At 44.3% G+C, this 21,588-nt stretch overlaps 1 protein-coding gene across 1 annotated transcript in view; it reads right to left on the bottom strand.

Moving 5' to 3' along the window:
* DSCAML1 (DS cell adhesion molecule like 1) overlaps window positions 1-21,588 on the bottom strand; it is a 232,662-nt gene that overhangs the window by 64,287 nt on the left and 146,787 nt on the right. Inside the window, exon 4 of the mRNA XM_069741278.1 lies at window positions 913-1,059. Within this exon, the coding sequence (XP_069597379.1) occupies window positions 913-1,059 (147 nt within the window). The remainder of the gene's footprint in view (window positions 1-912; window positions 1,060-21,588) is intronic.

Below are 21,588 nucleotides of genomic sequence, written 5' to 3'. Positions count from 1 at the left end.
TTAACATCTGTCCTGACACTGCAGGTGGCACAGGAGTCACAGCATGTGTTATCCTAAGAAGGCGGTCTGCTGTCTCCAATCTCGCCAGGGGGCCTTGCTAAGAACCAGAAGTGGAAGCCTTTCACACCTTCTGGCTCTTTTGAAGAGAGATGCCAATTACAGCCTGACACTATCTATCTATGAGAAACTTTACACAAAGAGTTGCAGAGAAAATAATATATTCATTGGTGGAGTGGCCATGGTCCAGTCACAAACCAGCAATTATAATATTAACATGAGAGGCTGGTCTAGACATTTGACCTCCAGGTTGAGTCTATAAATTAGGCCTACACACAAAGAAAGATGTTCACATGTGGGGGCAGCCTAGAAAGCTGATGTGGGCCATTCCATATTTCTCCCTCTCTCAGGGACAGAGTACCAGACCACACAGTCCGATATTTATCTAAGTTTTTCTCCCTTTTAACTGTTTTTGCATATTTGTATGTCACTTTTTATTCCCATATTTTTATACTTTTTTATTATAAGCATTGTACCTTTTCTATTAAAGCTTAAAACTTTAATAAGTCAACCTTGTATGCTCTAAAAGAACCCATAGCCTTAATGTGTGTGATCCTTATGATTAACAGACAGCAGTAGTAATATTTCCGGGACTCATCGCCCATGTGTTCAGTGAGTGTTGGCAGCGTGTATGAGTGGGGTGCATGGCCTGTGAGGGCGTGTGATTTATGCTCCCATTACAGCATAGGACAGAGGTTGAGTGCTGGACTGAGGGAGAGGAGATAGATTAACCTTGCAGGCGCAACCCCAAGTCACGTGCTGAGAAGCAGGTACGTGACAGGAGGAAATAAAGAAGTGTAGTAAGTTGTGAAACTTCTGGGCCATTTTTCACAAATGTTTCGCTTTGAGACTCACCCGATACTATGAGGCGCGCTCCGTTGCTTTGCCGCGTCTCTCCACTATAGCGATGTCTGGTGATGCACCGATATGTAGACAGGGCGTCCTCCTTCTGGACATCCAGGATGTAAAGTGCACCTGATGGCGAGGTGACAAATCTTCCCTCTGAAATAAAAGGACATTACAGACATAAGTGGTCATAGAGGACGTGAGGACGGAATGCATTTCGCCACCGCAGGTCAGACGGGGCTCACACACCTCTACGATCATAAATCTAGACCTCAGGGGGTGCTCTCAAGTCAGACACATAGGGTATGCCATAACTATTTGGTTGATGGTGGTCCCAGCATTTCAACAACAGGGTCTTGTGCTGCAGCGCTGTGAGTGGAGCACAGAATTTCCAATATAAATTCCACGATGGAGTCTACCGCTTATCCGCGGCAAGTTTTACATGTATGATGCCCAAAGTTTGCTGCACATTTCACTCTTATAAAATAAACTACAGGGGTTGTGTCATCACCATGAAAGGTTACATTTGCTGATAACTTTGTAAAAACAATTACTTGTTCTTAAAAAAAAAATCCTCTTTGTTTTCAAGAACAAAGGGATTTTAATTTGCACTAGTTACTGCTCCTTCCCTAGGTTACCGTCCACCTCTGCAGTCTTTCAAGTGGTGGCTGGTTGAGTAAGGAGCGCAGCGCTACAAGCTCTTTGCATCCGCTCACTCCTCCGATGCTGCACAGACCAGACTGCTTCTGCTTGCAGCAGCGGACAGCACAACTGTTTGATTGACAGTTCCGAACCATCAATCAGGAGCGCACCGCTGTCCCCGGCTAGAGGAATGGCAGGATGCACGGGAGCCATGCACCTTCAGAAATGGACTAGGTTATCATGCATCTCTGCAGTCTTTCAAGTGGCTGGTTGAGCGAGGAGTGCAGCGCTTACAAGCTCTTTGGATAAGATTTGGTCACCCTGAACTCCTCTGATGCTGCCTCTGCTTGCAGCAGCGGAGGGAGGAACTGTTTGATTGAAAGTTCTGAACTGTCAATCAATCAGGAGCACATCGCTGTGCTGGGGAAGTGGAGGAGTCATGCCCCCGCTAAAATAATAATTTCAGAAAATTTCTACGGGACGATAAAATCCATTAATACGTTGCAAATACGCCGTGTGTGCATTTATCCTAGAAGTTCCGACATTTCTTCCATGCTGTATAATCCGTTACAATGTGTCAGAAAAAGAAGCAGGTTTCAGTTGCTGCTCATTAGTGAATGTGTCAATCATCTCCACCTACCTCCACTGTCAGCACGGCAGGCGCCACAGCCGTCACCTACGCCGCTTCCCGTCACACAGCAACCCTGCGCCGCTCCGGATGCTTCCTATGTGCAGCGTTATGTAATGTGGGAGCGCAATCTGCCCGACACTATATATAGAGCATCGCCTGACTGCGGAGTATGGCACCGGGTAAATATAGATCTATTACAGCTGATCCGTGCATTGCAATTACCATGGATTCACGCGCTTCCCTGACATTCCAGAAAGGCTTCATATTTTGTAATAATTCATATCGGCATCAATAGTGCAGTGCACAAGTAAAAGTCCCGTCCGCATCTAATTGGCTAGTTCCCGTATATAAGCTACTCGCCCCCATCCATTCCTGCCTATCATGGCATGTCAATTCTACAGGGGTCCACCGCTCGATGGCCGACACGTAAGACTACCGGCCCCATTCATATTTCCTTTTTTTTTTTTTTTTTTATTTATTTATTTTTTTTTTAAGTATTTCATTTGCGCTTCCTTTCTTTTTGCAAGTTACATTTATTTTTAAAGTCTTTTTTTATATTCATTCTCCTCTTTTTTTTTTTCTTCTACTTTCTCCATCGTGGACAGCTTTTGACCCGATTCATCCATGGCGACCTTTTAAAACGTTTGGTGCATATGTTCTCCAGTCGGCCTCCTTTGAAACGATTTTATGTGGAATTTTGTGCAATTTTTGCAACATTTTAGAGGAACATGGGAATTTTTTATGCCAAAAACTCACAAAAAAAGAAGGTTAAAGGACGCTTTTGACCCTGAACAAAATTTATGAACCGCTTGGGGCGTTTTGAAAATTTGGGCGCAAGAAAAAGTCAAGCACAAAAACAAAACAGTGGTTCGCTAAGAATGGGACCCCACACTGATTTTCTGATCACCACTTACACCTCCATTTTTAAAGGGGGTGTCTAAGCATTCTTATGCCGCCATTGGAGATCACTCCTTTATAAGTTTGGTTTCAAGGTGGCAGGGCTTGTTAAAGGGTCATACTTCTAGAATGCGTAGGATAGCCATCTCCAATAGGCGGCATTAGAGAGCCAGCTTTCTTCCCCCTGGAGGAGAGCTTATTTGCATATCTGTTTCCCAGGGTGCTTTGCCCAACTTATAAGACTCCCTATGCCAACTGGTGGTCTCCACATGTGAACGGGACCCACACTGTAGTCCAGCACTGCATTCATAATGCTGCCGCTTGCAATTTTTAACAGCCAGCATGTTGTTAGACAAACCTCGGATCTCTTAGCTGAGGTCCTATAAAATATCGCAGAGGTTATTCCTTACGCTATATAATGACTGGTATTAAGGCTACATTTCTTTATTCACTAATGAATATTGGGAGATCTGAGCTCTAAATTCTGCAGAATTATGAATGCAGCTCTGGAGCATAATACAGGCTATGAGTCAGTGGAAAAGGTATTTACTCGACTGTTTAGGCAGAATTTATTAGAAAGAATGGAAATACCACGGATACTCCAATAAGGTTTATGTTCTGGCTTATAATATCCAGATGCATTTACTATTGTGACTGTGGGAGGATGAAGAACTGTCAAACATCTGCTAATAATAAGATAATAGAATCTGACCAAGAAAAATCCAACACGTCCAATCCATTATCCTGCAGAAGCAAAAGTGCGTCCGACAACCATAACTAGACAGGAGATTGTCAGAGACGAGTACGGAGCAATTCATTTATTCATGGTTTGCAGTAGTAAAATGGTTAAAATTGGAGCCGAAATTCTGCAATTGGTGAAATACCTGGGGGGCAAATCCAACTACACGACCCAAAGGAGAAGAGATCCGCACCTCACAAGGAGGGTCTATGTACAGTATGAGGGTCCCGTCAGCCTAGACATTCCAGCAGAAATTCTCCAAATGGTAACCTGGGGATGCCTATAGTGACGGGACGGCGGAGCCGGAGGGTGAAGGTCCAGCCCAAAACACCAATGTGAACGGAGCCTTATATGTAAGTGACGGGTTACCGGGTACTCTGCGCCCTACAGCAACAGCCGGATCATATAATGATTATCTTTTTTTTTTCATTTTATGCTTGTCACAGGCTGGAAACTTGTGGAAAGAGAGATTAATGAGGAGCGCGGATGGAGGGTCAACAATGTGTCACGCTGTCATTTGGATTTTTGTAGTGAAAAGAGAATCGGGAAGTGCACAATAATGAGACTGTGTGCACGGTCTGTCTATACATCCATCACTCCACCCATGTCCCTATCTGTCTATCATCCATATCCTCATCCCTCCAACCTCCCAATCCATCGCCCCAATCCTTTCCTCCATCTCCCAAATTCATCCCTTCATCTATCATGCCACCCATGTCTCAATCTCCCCATGCATCCATCTCCCTATCCCTTCACCCATCCTTCTCCCCATCCAGCCATCCTTCTCCCCATCCAGCCATCCTTCTCCCCATCCAGCCATCTTTCTCCCCATCCATCCCTTCATCTATCATGCCACCCATGTTCAATCACCCCATCCATCCATCTCCTCATCCATCCATCTCCCTATCCATCCACCCATCCTTCTCCCCATCCAGCCATCCTTCTCCCCAATCCATCTTCTCATCTATCATGCCACCCATGTTCAATCACCCCATCCATCCATCTCCCTATCCATCCAGCCATCCTTCTCCCCATCCAGCCATCCTTCTCCCCATCCAGCCATCCTTCTCCCTAATCCATCTTCTCATCTATCATGCCACCCATGTTCAATCACCCCATCCATCCATCTCCTCATCCATCCACTTCCCTATCCATCCAGCCATCCTTCTCCCCATCCAGCCATCCTTCTCCCCATCCAGCCATCCTTCTCCCCATCCAGCCATCCTTCTCCCCATCCATCCATCCCTCTCCCTAATCCATCTTCTCATCTATCATGCCACCCATGTTCAATCACCCCATCCATCCATCCATCCATCTCCTCATCCATCCATCTCCCTATCCATCCATACTTCTCCCCATCCATCTCCCAATCCACCCATCCATCTCTCCATCCACCCCCTATCCACCCATCCTTCTCCCTCCACCCATATCCACTCTCCATCCATCTATCTCCCTATCTGTCCATTCCCATCTCCTCCATCCACCCATCACTGCTAAGCTCCTTTCCGCACTGCGTACGAAGACTCTGTTCGTTCCATTTCTTTTTCCTGCCATAGAAGCGGAAAGACAGACTTCATGTAGAATATGGATCCTCCTGGTCAATACGGCCCTTTTGGTTCTGTTTGCATCCAGTCAATACCATATCAGGGTTCTATCAGAATTCTTACTGTTCCATTCTAAGAACAGAGAAACAAACTGAACTGAAAAAATCAGCTGTGAACAGAGTCTAAAGACCCCCATTCATATTGGACGATCCAACGAACATTCAGTCACTGGTCAAATAGCCCAAAATACAGACTATATTGGTCAATATTGTATTTTTTTTTTTCAGACAACGATCATCATTGGTTGGAAAGGGATCCAACTTGCCCAAACGGTGTTTTAAAGGATTACAAAACGATGTCGGTCAGTCATTGATCGATGTGACCAAGGGTTAATTTAATTGAGCCTGCCAACGAGCATCAAAATCAGCCATTGTATTCAAATTTAATCCAAGGTTTACGGGCTCCCATAAGTGTCTATGGGCGAAGAGATTTCCAAAGATTTTCCATCGAGGTTTCGGCATGGAAAATTAACATCAGACTAGAGGAACAAGCAAGTGGATGAACTTTTATTAACTCTCATGAATACACTGTGAAGCTTTTCATGAAGCAGTACCCCCCCTAAAAAAAGTTATCGCCTCTACAAAGTATAGGCAATAAATGGGGACCCCAGCATTCCCGAAAAAGAAGTCCTGAAATTCCCCATCAGAATGGAGCACTGGCCGTACATACTGTACATGATCTGAGCGAAACTTCTCCGTCACAATGTGTGCCTGGATGTGGTCAAAAAAGCCTCTGGTACAAGATACAAGGGTGTCCCCACATTAGGAACCAGTCCACCAATTTCCTCAGAAGATCAGAATGTAGGAGGAGCACAGGTCCACACCAGACAGGAGAATATCAGATCATGTGAGGACCACGAAGTGAGAGCGGAGCTTGGCCAGGAGTGCCAGTAGCCGGGCGCGGCTGACATTCATGCAAATATTATATTATCCTCTTTCACAAATTTACTTCTGCTTTTGTACGAAAATAAATTAGGTAACTGGTTGAATGAATGCTGAGATCCTGCTTTTGTCTGTACAAAGTGAACTAATGTATTGGCCAACCGGCTTACTCTTGCATAAGGGCCCACCGGAGGATTCTCCTGTTCTCCTGTGGGCCAGTCCGAGTCCGTCACTGTGGACCTGGGAAATGGAGACTTCTACTTTGTCCAGACCAGCAGACTTCATTGCGTGCTTAACCAATCATAGTGGGAAAGTCCTTCTGCCAAAGAGACTCAGGTCAGATTCTGACATGTTGTCTACATTGTTGCCGGCTTGTCGTAACTAAACCTGCTGTAGCCCAAGTGACACATGGACATTGACCGTTCCTGATCCGAGGAATCACTTGTGTCCATTGCTCATACGAGATGTCCTTTACAAACTACAATCCCTTTATGTATAAACTTTACATTTACCATCCCGGAGGGACTATTCAGCACTGTAATCAAACAGTTATAGGTGGGAAAATTGCTTCTTATTCAGAAGGGAGATTACACGGAGAACGAGAGAGCAACTCATTAGGCTGCAAAGATTAGGCAGAAGTCATAGCTCCAGCTTTGGTAAAGCCGCTTATCCTTTGGCCACCTAGAAATCAGCTGTATTCGCTTCCCCATGTGCCACTTAGTGCTAATTCTAACAATATATGACATCCAAAGAAAAACAACGGAGACCTGTGTCCTGCAGGGCAAGCATCACACCTGACGTACTGCACCATTCTGCTGCCCGGGGGGCGCCACTGAGCGCTCGCCGTTCTCTGCCCATAAACTATCAGGTGACATGTCTGTGTAGGAGTTTTTCCCAGGATGTATTATTATAGGCACATACAATTCACAGCCAGGCCTTGTACTGATCTATAACAGACCCCCATAGTTTCACATGTCCCCAACTTCACCATGTCCTGAGAAAATTCGCACAAGATGACTAGTTTAAAAAAATAAATAAAAGAATTTTGTGATATTCTGTTGGGACATATTTATGGTATACTAGATTGTGACCCGATTCGAACGCATTGGGTATTCTAGAATATGCATGTCCACGTAGTATATTGCCCAGCCACATAGTATATTGCCCAGCCACATAGTATATTGCCCAGCCACATAGTATATTGCCCAGCCACATAGTATATTGCCCAGCCACATAGTATATTGCCCAGCCTCATAGTATATTGCCCAGCCACATAGTATATTGCCCAGCCTCATAGTATATTGCCCAGCCTCATAGTATATTGCCCAGCCACATAGTATATTGCCCAGCCACATAGTATATTGCCCAGCCACATAGTATATTGCCCAGCCTCATAGTATATTGCCCAGCCACATAGTATATTGCCCAGCCTCATAGTATATTGCCCAGCCTCATAGTATATTGCCCAGCCACATAGTATATTGCCCAGCCACATAGTATATTGCCCAGCCACATAGTATATTGCCCAGCCACATAGTATATTGCCCAGCCACATAGTATATTGCCCAGCCACATAGTATATTGCCCAGCCACATAGTATATTGCCCAACCACATAGTATATTGCACAGCCCACGTATATTGCACAGCCACGTAGTATATTGCCCAGCTACATAGTATATTGCACAGCCACATAGTATATTGCACAGCCCACGTATATTGCACAGCCACATAGTATATTGCCCAGCCACATAGTATATTGCCCAACCACATAGTATATTGCACAGCCCACGTATATTGCACAGCCACGTAGTATATTGCCCAGCCACATAGTATATTGCACAGCCACATAGTATATTGCCCAGCCACATAGTATATTGCCCAACCACATAGTATATTGCCCAGCCACATAGTATATTGCCCAGCCACATAGTATATTGCCCAGCCACATAGTATATTGCCCAGCCACATAGTATATTGCACAGCCACATAGTATATTGCACAGCCCACGTATATTGCACAGCCACGTAGTATATTGCCCAGCTACATAGTATATTGCATAGCCCACGTAGTATATTGCCCAGTGACGTAGTATATTGCCCAGTGACGTAGTATATTGCCCACTGACGTAGTATATTGCCGAGTGACGTAGTATATTGCCCAGCCACGTAGTAGATTGCCCAGTGACGTAGTAGATTGCCCAGCTACATAGTATATTGCACAGCCCAAGTAGTATATTGCCCAGCCACATAGTATATTGCCCAGCCGGCAGCCACATACTATTTTGCCCAGCCACATACTATATTGCCCAGTGACGTAGTATATTGGCCAGCCACATAGTATATTGGCCAGCCACGTAGTATATTGGCCAGCTACGTAGTATATTGCCCAGCCACATACTATATTGCCCAGTGACGTAGTATATTGCCCAGCCACGTAGTATATTGCCCAGTGACGTAGTATATTGCCCAGCCACATAGTATATTGGCCAGCCATGTATTTCACAGGTTAAAAAATAAAAAATAAATACTCACCTTCCGATCCGAGGGCCCCTTGTAGTTCTGTCACCGCGCCGCAGCTTCTGGTCCCAGGGGGTGATGACGTCGCGGTCACATGACCGTGACGTCATCGCAGGTCCTTCTCATGCAGGCGCGCAGGACCTGTGATGACGTCACGGTCACATGACCGTAACATCATGGCAGGTCCTTGTCACATACCATTATTGCCACCGGAACCTGCTGGTTGCATGGAGCGGTCACCGAAGCGTCGCGAGGAGCGGGAAAGGCGGTGGAAGGCGAGTATAGAATGATTTTTAATTTTTTTTATTATTTTTAACATTAGACGTTTTTACTATTGACGCTGCATAGGCAGCATCAATAGTAAAAACTTGGTCACACAGGGTTAATAGCGGCGGTAACGGAGTGAGTTACCCGCGGCATAACTCGGTCCGTTACCGCCGGCATTAACCCTATGTGAGCGGTGACTGGAGGGGAGTATGCGGCGCTGGGCAGTGACTGCGGGGTGGAAGGATCGGCCATTTTCTTCCGGACTGTGCCTGTCGCTGATTGGTCGTGGCTGTTTTGCCGCGACCAATCAGCGACTTGGATTCCATGACAGACAGAGGCCGTGACCAATGAATATCCGTGACAGACAGAACAACAGACAGACAGAAGGACAGAAAGACGGAAGTGACCCTTAGACAATTATATAGTAGATGTGTCTACTCGCAGCCTCCCAGTGGGTATGATGTGAATTGCAGCCTATTGACGGGTTCTCTAGAATATTACAATAAAATATTAAATTTGGAGTCATTAATGAAAACTGGAGGCATCTGCTCTGAAAAAAAAAAAGTCAAGAGTCCCAGATTTTCAGGGACTGTCCAGAACTGTTGGAAAATATGGGAATCTCCTGGGCCAAAAAGAGGAGGAGCGTACACGGAACTATCCACAAATAATTAGTCCTGGGCGGAACTAAAACATCCCGACACTGCCATCATCAATGGTAACTAAGTGAAAGAGACTGATAAAAAGTTTGTAATCCTAAAGATTGTGCTAAATCTATCTAAAAACGACCTGACCTGAGAAGCGACCATGCACAGGGGCATAACGACCACCATTGCGGATGACACCATTGCAATTAGGCCCATACCGGTGGGGGTCTGCCAATGTCCGTGCAAACTTCAACTGAAACTTCCTCGGACGCACATTCAGCTTAAGTGTATTGCGGCGCAGACATCAGTCTGGTCCGAGCGCGGAAATACATACTGCTGGCCAATCACAGACCAGCAGCTGACGTCAGCGTGCAAGTGGCCGGGGGCTTATGGCAGCGACGTCATGCGCTCCTATCACTTGCATGCTGAAGTCAGCTGCCGACTCCAAAAGAGGACACCGTGCGGCGGGGGAGCGGAGGGAAGGGGAGTATAATGGTTTATTTTTTCTATACATTAAGGAACAGCAGCAGAATGGGGGACACATACCAGGATAGGGGATATGTATATCAGGATAGGGGATATATTAACTAGGATGGGGGATATATATATATATATATATATATATATATATATATATATATATATATATATATATATATATACCAGGATGGGGGACATATACACCAGTAAGGGGGACATATACACCAGGATGGGGGACATATATGTAGAGGTCAGCCTGGGCCGAACTCGTGGCGGATCTCATTATGCTTGGTGTGCCCTGACCTCCCTCCACAATATAAATCACGTTTCTGTTTCAGCTTACTTGTTTCTCCGTACACTGCGCCGTCGGAGTTCTTCCTTGGTACTCCAGGATCACCTCTGACCATTAGTGTTATAATAGAGACACAGCCCAGTAATAACTCATAACGCAGAACTTTACTTTCAAAACTTCGCAGTACTTCCATGTTTAACACAGCATTCTCAGCAGGTGTCACATTACACATTACAGATTTCCCTTAGCTTTCCAGCCTGTCACACAGTTCGAGATCAGGTCGTACTGCAGTGTACGTTTTCCTGTTTGGGCTCCCTTCTACTGGGTGTTCCCTCAGCCGCTTCGCACTGGATCTGAGGGCATCTACCCAGGCTGGAACCTGCCACATGGTGAGCGACCCGCCTATCTGTCCTGCCTTGTCCACCTTTTTAGCTTCCATCCTTGAAGCCCCTGCTTCTGCAATAACTGCAGCTGTTTCTGTGCTATTTTCCATGCACTAGATGTCTGGGCACTCTCTTGTTATCAAACGTTACAGGTATCTATTTTACTCTTAAGCCCTTCTGAGCTTTATGAGCGCCCAGGCGCTTCTGCCTCTTAACAGGAAGCTCCCCTCCTTTTACTACCATGACCCCTCCTACATTAACTATTTACACTGATCTGGAGCATTGCTAGTCTATATGCACAAAATGCCCCCTTCTAGTGGCTATATATATATATATATATATATATATATATATATATATATATATATATATATATCAGCATTAAATATACATTTTAACAGCAGTACGAGACAACGTATATACATTGACACATACTCAACCCCGGGACATGCTCGGGGGCTCAGGACGGCTGCTGTGACCCCCTTACATATACACCAGGATGGTTCCAGGATGAGGGATATATATATATCAGGATAGAGGATAAATATACCAGGATGGGGGACATGTATACCAGGATGGGGGATATATGCAAGGATGGAGAATATAATATATATATATATATACACATATACATACACACACAGTACAGACCAAATTTTGGACACACCTCCTCATTTAAAGATTTTTCTGTATTTTCATGACTATGAAAATTGCACATTCACACTGAAGGCATCAAAGAGATAGAGATATATATATATATATATATATATATATATATATATATATATATTCACACACATGTATCCAGAGTGAAGTCTGGAGGACTGAATGGGGAGCGGCAGTACAGATGAGGGACGCGCCATAGACAGGTGAGTGAGCAGTTTTATTCGTTTTTCATCCCTTTTGAAAGGCTTTTTGGGCCAGTTTCAATTTGTTATGAATGAATTTGATCCAAATTGCATTTTTTGGCTGAATCAAATTGTTTAAAATTTGTGCTATTCCATGACACAGACATCCAAGTCCTTAGTACAGTTAAAAATATTGTAAAACGTTCCAAATTCTGCTATTTGCAGGGAACAGTTACCCGCTTCATTCTTGTATCCGATCTCTTAGAACTTTTTGCATTCAGCATTTTTTTGGATAGGATTCTCTAATTCATATATAAGTCTTCGGCCCTTCCCCGACCTCATCAAGAAAACGAGAAGATGGAAAATTATGACTCGTTGCCAGCTTCTTGAATTTAAGATCAAGTGATATTAGTGTCATAGTATTTCTAGCCCGGCACATTAAAGCGAACATTCGCACTTCTTTCCGAGAGGTGTAAGTGATATTATTGTAGCAGCTAATCCATACCGAAACAAACAGGGCTGATCGATCAGCAGCAGTTAAAATAAAGTGCAAGGTGAGGGCGGCGGAGGCGGGAGGAGGCCATCGTCTCATTACTTTGGAAGAAGTGAGCCAGAGGGAAAGCAGGAGGAGGAGGAGGCCGCCCCATCGTTCAGATTAATGTGCGCTGGATGGAGCCCTGGCGGCCAATCTGGATCGATCGACATTTGTCATAACTGAATTGGGGAGTCCCCGAGCAGCTCAGCACGGGGCGTTCTCCAAGGAGGGGAAGGGGACGAGAGAGGAGCTGGAAGGTTTGGAGGGAAAGGCTGAGCGGAGAAGAGAGAGGTGCCAAGAGAAGAAGATACATCACCTGTCTGATACTACTCACGGCACAGATACAATATGTCAACCGTGACACAAGAATCCATAAAACCAAAGAGTCTCCGGATCACCGAGTGCAATATATCCATTTTACTTTGCAAATATCTACCTGAGTGAGTCGCACTTCACAAACATATCCTCCCTAGGTGGCAGTGGTTCAAGTCATTGCGAGAGGAAAGACAAAGAGATGCATATGGCATATACGAGATACCCAGCGTCGCGATGGTCATTTTAGGACAGAGACAGCTGAGGTCCCTGGAATATTTGAAAGCCAATTCAAAGTTTGTTAGAAAAGTTTTGCAAGTTTCTAAGATAATAGTTGAAACAAAAAGTTTTTTTGTATTAGTGAATAGAAACTTTCTTTACTTTCAGAGGATCCAAACCTACTGACCCAATATATGTCCCATGTGCAGTAGTGATGAGCAAACGTGCTGAGATAAGGTGTTATATGAGCATGCTCGGGTCCTAACCAAGTGTCTTCGGCGTGCTCGAAAAATAGGTCTGGTCTCGTGGCTGTTTGACAGCCTCAACACATGCGCGGACTGTCTAACAAACAGACAATGTGCATGTGTTGCAGCTGTCGAACCCCCGCAAATGAGCCCCAGCGTGGAGTGTTGCAAAATAAGGCAAATTCTTGGAACTTATGGGAGCTCGAATGGTGGTGATCGTATGTGGATCCAATTTTCTTAACCAGTATGGTAATGGTGTAAAACAATGAAAGAAGTCATCTGAACCTCCGCCGGCCCAATTACACCACTTCCAGGGTCCAGCACCAGACTTTATACCTCTTGTTCTGCCTGGAGAGACATGTGATCACTACAGCCAATACTTGTCCACAACGGTGACATGTTGGTCCTCCACCAGTTTCCGTCTCTCCATCTGGACAGACATGTGACTGCTGCAGCCAATCACTGGTCACATATCAGTCCAGATGGAGCAGGAGAGATCGGTAGAGACCTGGGAATTGTTGGCATGGGAGTAATGAGGGATAGGTATGCAGATTATTATTTCTTTTAGTATTTTGAGCAGTTTTTATACATTTTTTCTTGAAATTACCATATTAATTTCAAAAGATCAACTCCATAGCTGAGGATTTTTCCATTTTGGGGATATCTAATTATTTTTTTTGTGTGTAAGCTCTGTTATTCAGGGTAATAATACAGTTTTATACTCTACAGATCGTCCGGAATGAATTGACAATGTTTTCCCATGAAAAAAAAAAGATTTTTAAACTCATTTTTCAGGACGATGCACCAAGTAAACTCGTCTCCATAGAGTAATGCGGGCAATATACTCACCTTTGCTATATCCTGTCCCATAAGTTCAGAGTGCCGGATACCCAACCTATTGAATCAGGGTCGGACTGGCCATCGGGAGAACAGTAGAATCCTCCGGTGGGCCCCCATATAGAGACGAGCTTCTCCACCCCACTGAGAACTAGGTGGCACAATACATGTTCCACTACGTACAGACAAGGGCATCATCTCAAACTTTAACTAACAAAACTACCCCATTTATTATTACATTAAACAGGAAAAATAGAACAAAAATTATATATATTACTACTAAAAAAAGTATCAAGGACAACAGGTATACTCCAAAGCATAAATGTGTACACAGAAAAAAAAAAAGAGTATAAAAAAACCCGTTTAAATTATCAAAAAAGATCTTTTTTATTTAAATTACCGTACATCACAACATCATATTCCAAAAGAAAAAAAAATTATATGGATCAAAGAATTCAAAAGGTGAAATACACGAACAGTCAAAGGTCAAAAGCAAACACAAATTGTTGATGGACCGGGAAATTAACCCCTGATGGAGACTGATAAATATTGCACTTTTAGAGTCCCACAGTACACTGGCAACAATAATAAAACCATCAAAGAAGAAAAATCTCATAAAATTGAGGTTGCCATTAGTGCTATATCTGTATTTGGGGCACCACACCTCACTGTGAATCAAGAAAGTGTCATAGTGCCATCAGATTGGATCTTACCCATACAAGTCCTTGTGCGCAAATAGACCACGCAGCCCCAACGCGCGTTTCGCGTGGGCTTCTTCAGGACTACCCCATTTATTATTACATAGAAATACAGGCAAATTTGTGAGTGAGGGTAATGTGATATTTGCATGTACATGTAGCTGAACAGTGTGCATTCAGAGTCAATGTTACTGGTGGGCCCCTTGGCACCCCAGACCGGCACTGCTTGGCTTGATCCCGATCACTAAGGTAAGGGGTTAAACGTCTGTCTATTGGCTCTTTTCACTACTCCCGGCTACAAGGTTTTATTTCTAATTAAGCTGTAATCAGAGAGGGAAGACACCCAGGGTTTGCACCAAATGACTTGTACATACTCTGCAGATTGGGTCCCTACTCGGCCACACTGCAAGAGCATTCTCCCTGAAATTCATTAGACATGCATGAGAGGGGCCTTATGAATAGAATTGCATTTAAATGGATTTTCTGAGAGAAGAGAAAGCAGCGGAGGAGGGGGAGGGAGGAAGGGGCAGAGTGTGTAGGAGGAAGAGAAGCAAAAAAAAAAAGGGAGAAGAGAAAAAGGGAGAAGAGAAAAAGGGAGAAGAGAAAGGAAAGGGGTAGAGCTAGACCCAACGCCACCGGCACCGGTCGGCCCTCGCGGGCATGTGGAAAGGGACGGTGGGGCAGAAAGTTCTCTGAGGGCATAGGGTTAAATAAAAGAGAAAATTAAAGAGTCATGAAGTGGAAACTAAGGAAAACGTAGGAGGGATGATAGGAAGTGTTGTTAGCGAGAAACGGAGACAGCAGAAGAGGGGGTGTAAAGTGTGAGACAGCGGAAAGAAGATGAAGAACGGCAGAAGAACAGCAGAAATGTGGAGGGAACAAATCTGGACTCCTTGGTTAACCAATTCATTACAGTTGGCACCAAGATGGAAGCTTCCAGGGTGGCATTACCGGTAGCTGCCCATGTATGCCCGTCTCCCGAGGAATATAATCCCAGCCGAGCAGCTGCAGCTCGTTCATAGGATCAGCTGCCACGGGTGTAAATTAATTAGTCTTCCCAAAGAGGCCCGAAAAAGAAAAGGAGAGAGAGAAAACATGGGCTAATACCAGAAAACGACAGCCTGGGAGGGCAGGGTATTAAAGAGAAGGAGGGAGGCTGCTAATCCCATCAACCAGCTACTATCTGATCAGAACAATTAGGATTGCTGTGGCGCAGAGAAAAAGGAAAGGAGCGATGTGGGTAAAATTAGCAGACTAGGAAGGTGGCAACGTTTGAGACAAGGTTTGGTAGGATGAAAGGGGTGGGGGTGGTTATAGAAGACGGGGATGAAATAAAAGTGGAAAAAGGGAATTATAAATATGGGGTTGGGACACAGCTAGAAGAGAACGGGAAGTGGAGTGAAAAATATGGGGTTAATGAGAAGCGTGGAAAAGGGCAACAAATGGAGGAAAGAGCATGGGTAATAGGGCCATGTGGGGTGGAAGGTGAAAAGGTGGAGAAAGAAATCGTGGAGACCTCAGGTAAGAGTCAGGAGGACTGAAATAGAAAAAAAGCCCGGAACTAGGACCTTGTTCAGACGACTGATTTGTTATGTATGCAAATGCTGTCTGAGCGTCATCGGTGTTTTGGATCGGAGGGTCATCGGTGTTTTGGATCGGAGGGTCATCAGTGTTTTGGATCGGAGGGTCATCAGTGTTTTGGATCGGAGGGTCATCGGTGTTTTGGATCGGAGGGTCATCAGTGTTTTGGATCAGTGTCATCAGTGTTTGGTCCGTGTGTCAGTTTTTACCATCAGAGTGTCACATTTGGATGAATAATTATAACACCTCTCCTGGACATTACAATGTTAATCACGGACAGAGCACCGATTCCATCCATGTCCATCTGTCTGCTTAGAGACATGACAGTGTAAGGAGACTTGGAGGCCGTGTCTGCAAATTGAGATTCTGGTTTGGCTTTTACCCTAAGTCATATGAAAAAGGCTCGTTAGAGGGTCGATATTGACTTTTAGGATCGCTGCTTCCAATAGGTGGCACTAGAGTTCTAGTCCTCTTCCTCTCTGGAAAAAAAAACCCTAAAGTTCTTCAGGCGGGTATTTTGGTGATTTATTTTTTGGGGGTGGTTTCTGTATATGGGCTTCTTTTGTGCTTCATTTGATTCAGAAGTCAAGCTTGGAGTGTTTTTTTTTTCCAAGTAGAAATACTTTTAGGACATGTCGCTTCTAGGTGGAAAAACTCCACACTATGGATTTCCTCACTTAAATGAATAGGAAGCTTATTCACAGAGAATTTGATGTGGTTTTTGGAACAGAATCCGCTTCAAAATCACATAAAAAAAACCATCAGTGTGAACATAACCCCCAAAAAATCAAGTATTAAATATAAAAAAAAAAAAAAAAAAATAAAGGCCTGACTTAGTTGTAGCTATAGACAAGCTACCAATTATTCGCGGATGTGAACAGGTCAGTAATCAACAAAACGCTTGTTCATTGTGTGAGGAAATGGTTAATGAGAGCAAAAATATGATTTTGTATGGGGACAGATCGATACTAGCGATCATTTTGTCCTGATCACTATTGGTCGGCAAGTGTGACCAGACCAGTAAACCAACCAATAGTCGATCGGCGCTCGTTAAGGCGCATTGACGGCATAAAATCGGCAATTCTAAATGCAACATTAGAATCAAGATTAAAAAAAATAAATTAAAAAAAAAAAAAACAAAGACCAGAACTAGGAATCCGGACTGTGATACAAAAGAAAAAAAATAAAAAGAGAGATCTAAAATGTGATACAAAAAAAAATAAAAAATGAAAGATCGGGACAGTGAATTCCTGCTCCGCCACAGTCGCTTTGTCTAAGAATTTCCCGAACACTGCCGCGTGGAGCTTAATATGGCTGATCCAGCAGTGAAGCAGTTAATGAGTTTATAGACATATTTACATCCTCTGCAAAATGAGCAGCGCCCAGAGAAGCTTCACCAATCACTGATGAGGGAGAATAAGTGTGAGAGCGATGGAGATGAGAGAAAGCGAGGGGGAGAGCGAGCAGGAGGGAGACATGTATATATGTGTGTATGGATATGTATATCTCCATTATGAAGGATAGATGGGCAAAGTGAAAGAGGGGAACGCGTGGGAGGGCAACGCCGAGAAAGGGGGAGATGCTGCAAATAAACTGACTATATACAAAAGAAAGGATGAAAGGGAAATCAGAAATAAGGGTAAATAGGCAAAAGTAACAAAGTAGCAAAGCTGAGCACTAACATGGCACAACTCACAGAGTACGTGGATTTTACAAGGTAACTTGGTTTTTTACTTAGGACTGGAGGGAAATCTGCAATATAATCATAACTAAGGGCCCATTTAGATGTCTTTCTGCATACGAGTGCTATCCGTGGTTTTCATGGATAGCACTCGTACCTTATACTGGAGGTGTCAGGAGTGCTGACTGAGGTAAGAAGAGGCTGCTCACACTGCTATCCACCCTCTCTATGTGATCTAATACTGGAGATACCAGGGGTGCTGAAGAAGAGGCTGCTCACACTGCTGTCCATCCTGTCTATGTGATCTAATACTGGAGATACCAGGGGTGCTGAAGAAGAGGCTGCTCACACTGCTGTCCACCCTGTCTATGTGATCCGATACTGGAGATACCAGGGTGCTGAAGTAAGAAGAGGCCGATCACATTGCTGTCCACCTTGTATATCTCATCTAATATTTGAGATACCAGGGGTGCTGAGATAAGAAGAGGCTGCTCACACTGCTGTCCACCCTGTACATCTGATCTAATACTGGAAATACCAGGCGTGCTGATGTAAGAAGAGGCTGCTCACATTGCTGTCCACCCTGTATACCTGACCTAATATTGGAGGTATTAGGGGTGCTAAGGTAAGAAGAGGCTGCTCACACTGCTGTCTACCCTGTCTATCTGGTCTAATACTAGAAATACCAGCGGTGCTGAGGTAAGAAGAGGCTGCTCACACTGCTGTCCACCCTGTCTATCTGATCTAATACTGGAGATACCAGGGTGCTGATGTAAGAAGAGGCTGCTCACACTGCTGTCCACCCTGTATATCTGATCTAATACTGGAGATACCAGGGTGCTGATGTAAGAAGAGGAAGCTCACACTGCTGTCCACCCTGTATATCTGATCTAATACTGGAGATACCAGGGTGCTGATGTAAGAAGAGGCTGCTCACACTGCTGTCCACCCTGTATATCTGATCTAATACTGGAGATACCAGGGTGCTGATGTAAGAAGAGGAAGCTCACACTGCTGTCCACCCTGTCTATCTGATCTAATACTGGAGATACCAGAGGTGCTGAGGTAAGAAGAGGCTGCTCACACTACTGTCCACCCTGTATATCTGATCTAATACTGGAAATACCAGGTGTGCTGATGTAAGAAGAGGCTGCTTACATTGCTGTCCACCCTGTATATCTGACCTAATATTGGAGGTATTGGGGTGCTAAGGTAAGAAGAGGCTGCTCACACTGCTGTCCACCCTGTCTGTCTGATCTAATACTGGAGATATCAGGGATGCTGAGGTAAGAAGAGGCTGCTCACACTGCTGTCCATCCTGTCTATCTGATGTAATACTGGAGATACCAGGGGTGCTGAGGTAAGAGGAGGCTGCTCACACTACTGTCCACCCTGTCTATCTGATCTAATTCTGGAGATGCCATGGGTACTGAGGTAAGAAGAGGCTGCTCACACTGCTGTCCAACATGTCTTTTTGAATGCAGAGTAGCGGCTGTAACCTGGAGATAGCTTGGTAAAGAGAGAGAAGTAAAATGAAAAGAGAAAGAAGAGAAGATATGCAGAAGGCAGTATGGATGACTCGTAATGTCAGGAACCAGAATTGTTGTGGTAACAGATGACAAGGGGTAGAAGGAGCTTTAGCAATGACTATTAGGATATTGGAGGAGTCATTGATGTGTCCTGTGCGGTAGTATGTGAAATCGTCTTGGCCACACGTTTTATTCTTCCCACATCTGGGAATCTTTCTTATTGTTTTACTTGAGTTATGAATGCATGCGGTATATATACAGGATATATGGCGAGAGATGGCGGAATAATAAGTGTTCCTAAGTCTGCGGAGTGTCCTGATCCCACCCTTCTCTCTACCCTTACACTTCTCCAGCTGCACCCACCTCCTTCTTCATTGCCATTCACGCAGTGTGGAAGCTTGTTAGTGATTCCTAGCAGTCTGTCCGGGGGGCATAATTATTATTACTGTTAAAAAAGTAGCACTGTCGAAATCACAGGAAGCAGAGCATGCTGGGAGAAATAAAGTGTCTTCTAAAAGATGCAATCCGATAAGTGGAGAAAGCGGATAACAGAGACCACAGAAATGTCGAGGTTTTCTGCTCGGCTGACGGGACACCATGAAAACAAATTTATAAATTTTTTAAGTTTACCTTTAAAAAAGTAAAAATTATTTTTAAAGAGGACCTGTCACTTGTCCTAAATACAGAATTATTTTTACCTGGTGTCAATGCCGCTGCTCTCCTAAATCCAGAGATGTTGTTCCTGAAATATGGTCCGTTCTTTATCTAAATCCATCCTTGTTAGCCAAGTGGGTATGGTCCTGAACTCTTCAATGAAGGAGTTTTCTTGAGGGCACGCCCATTTGGCTAATACGATCAGATCTATATACAGGGAAGATGGGGCCATATCTCAGGAACGGAGAGGCACAGGAACACAAGTAAAACAACGCCGGATTCAGGAGAACAGCGAAACGACACCAGGTAGAAATAATTATGTATTTGTAGCAAAAGGTAGGTCAACTTTAAATATATTTTTTCTTATTTCCTTTTCCAACATATAGGTCTACACACATATGCACAAACACTGGTGCCATTTAGTTTAGAAAACTCCGGATATCTATGCTGGATCCCAGGCTTGTGTACCAGCCAACAGAATTAGGTCACTGGGTCCTTTCTTGGACAGTACCACGATGAACTTTTATTGGGCAGTAAACGTGGTAACCCCTAGAATTACTCCGACGGGCGAGCAGTGCCCACATATTTACCCGGATATAATAGTACATCTTGGAAACCAGTAGAGCCAAAGCTAGACTTAATCTGTAAGGTTCATTCTCTGCCCCGATCCAGTGTCTAAACAAATCAAATAAATGGATCCAAGCAACTTTGTCAATTTATTACTACAGCTTAAAAGGTTCCAGATACGTTAAAAATATTGCATCAAGTGCAAAAAACGACGACGCGTTTCGGACAAAGAGGTCCTTAATCACGGTGTATCTAAATACCCTGGAGACAAGGTGGCTTGCTGGTACCCCACCCGGCACATAGGACCCATGCCCTCATACCGTAATATTTGGAGATATATTTGCAACATTGCTCTTAATAAAGATCTCTCTAGGCGCAACGTATGGTGTCGGACTATCCGAAATATGCAGAAAAGAATCCGGAACTCAAGAGATTCTTTTCTATATATTTATGGGTCTGGACCCTATCCAGCACCAACCATTTCTAGGAGTGCCGTACGTACTTCATTGCTATACCATGTCCTAAATATGTGTTATGAAGACCAAGAAGGTGAACACTCAACACATCCATGCGATGTCTCTTTCATGGTCAGTATTGACCCTACTGCAGACCCGACTATCCCCCATAACGGGGTCCTTTTGTGCTTCATAAGGGACACCACTATTCCTCCATTCTTTAGGGTCGCCTTTTCTAATATCTCTATCAAAAACGCCCAGCAGGGCTCAGGTATGAGGGTGTCCGCCTTGCTAGGTTATAGGCGACCTGTGCCGTTTTTGCACCTCATTATGAATGGAGCGGTGAACATGTTGCTCGTTTCGCTCCTGGTTTATGAAGCGTAATGAGGCGTCTGGACCTCTTCTTACACATTGTGACACAAGCGTGGCCATTCTCTCCAATACAAATATAGCAGAAGGGTTTATCGACTCTGACGTGGTCGCGTCGGACAGATTTAATGTAATTTTTAATGCAACCTATACTATATATTTAGGCAACGCGACATTC

The sequence above is a fragment of the Ranitomeya imitator genome, chromosome 10, assembly GCF_032444005.1.
Source record: "Ranitomeya imitator isolate aRanImi1 chromosome 10, aRanImi1.pri, whole genome shotgun sequence".
Classification (NCBI taxonomy): Eukaryota; Metazoa; Chordata; class Amphibia; order Anura; family Dendrobatidae; genus Ranitomeya; species Ranitomeya imitator.
This window is presented reverse-complemented; position numbering and strand designations above follow the sequence as displayed.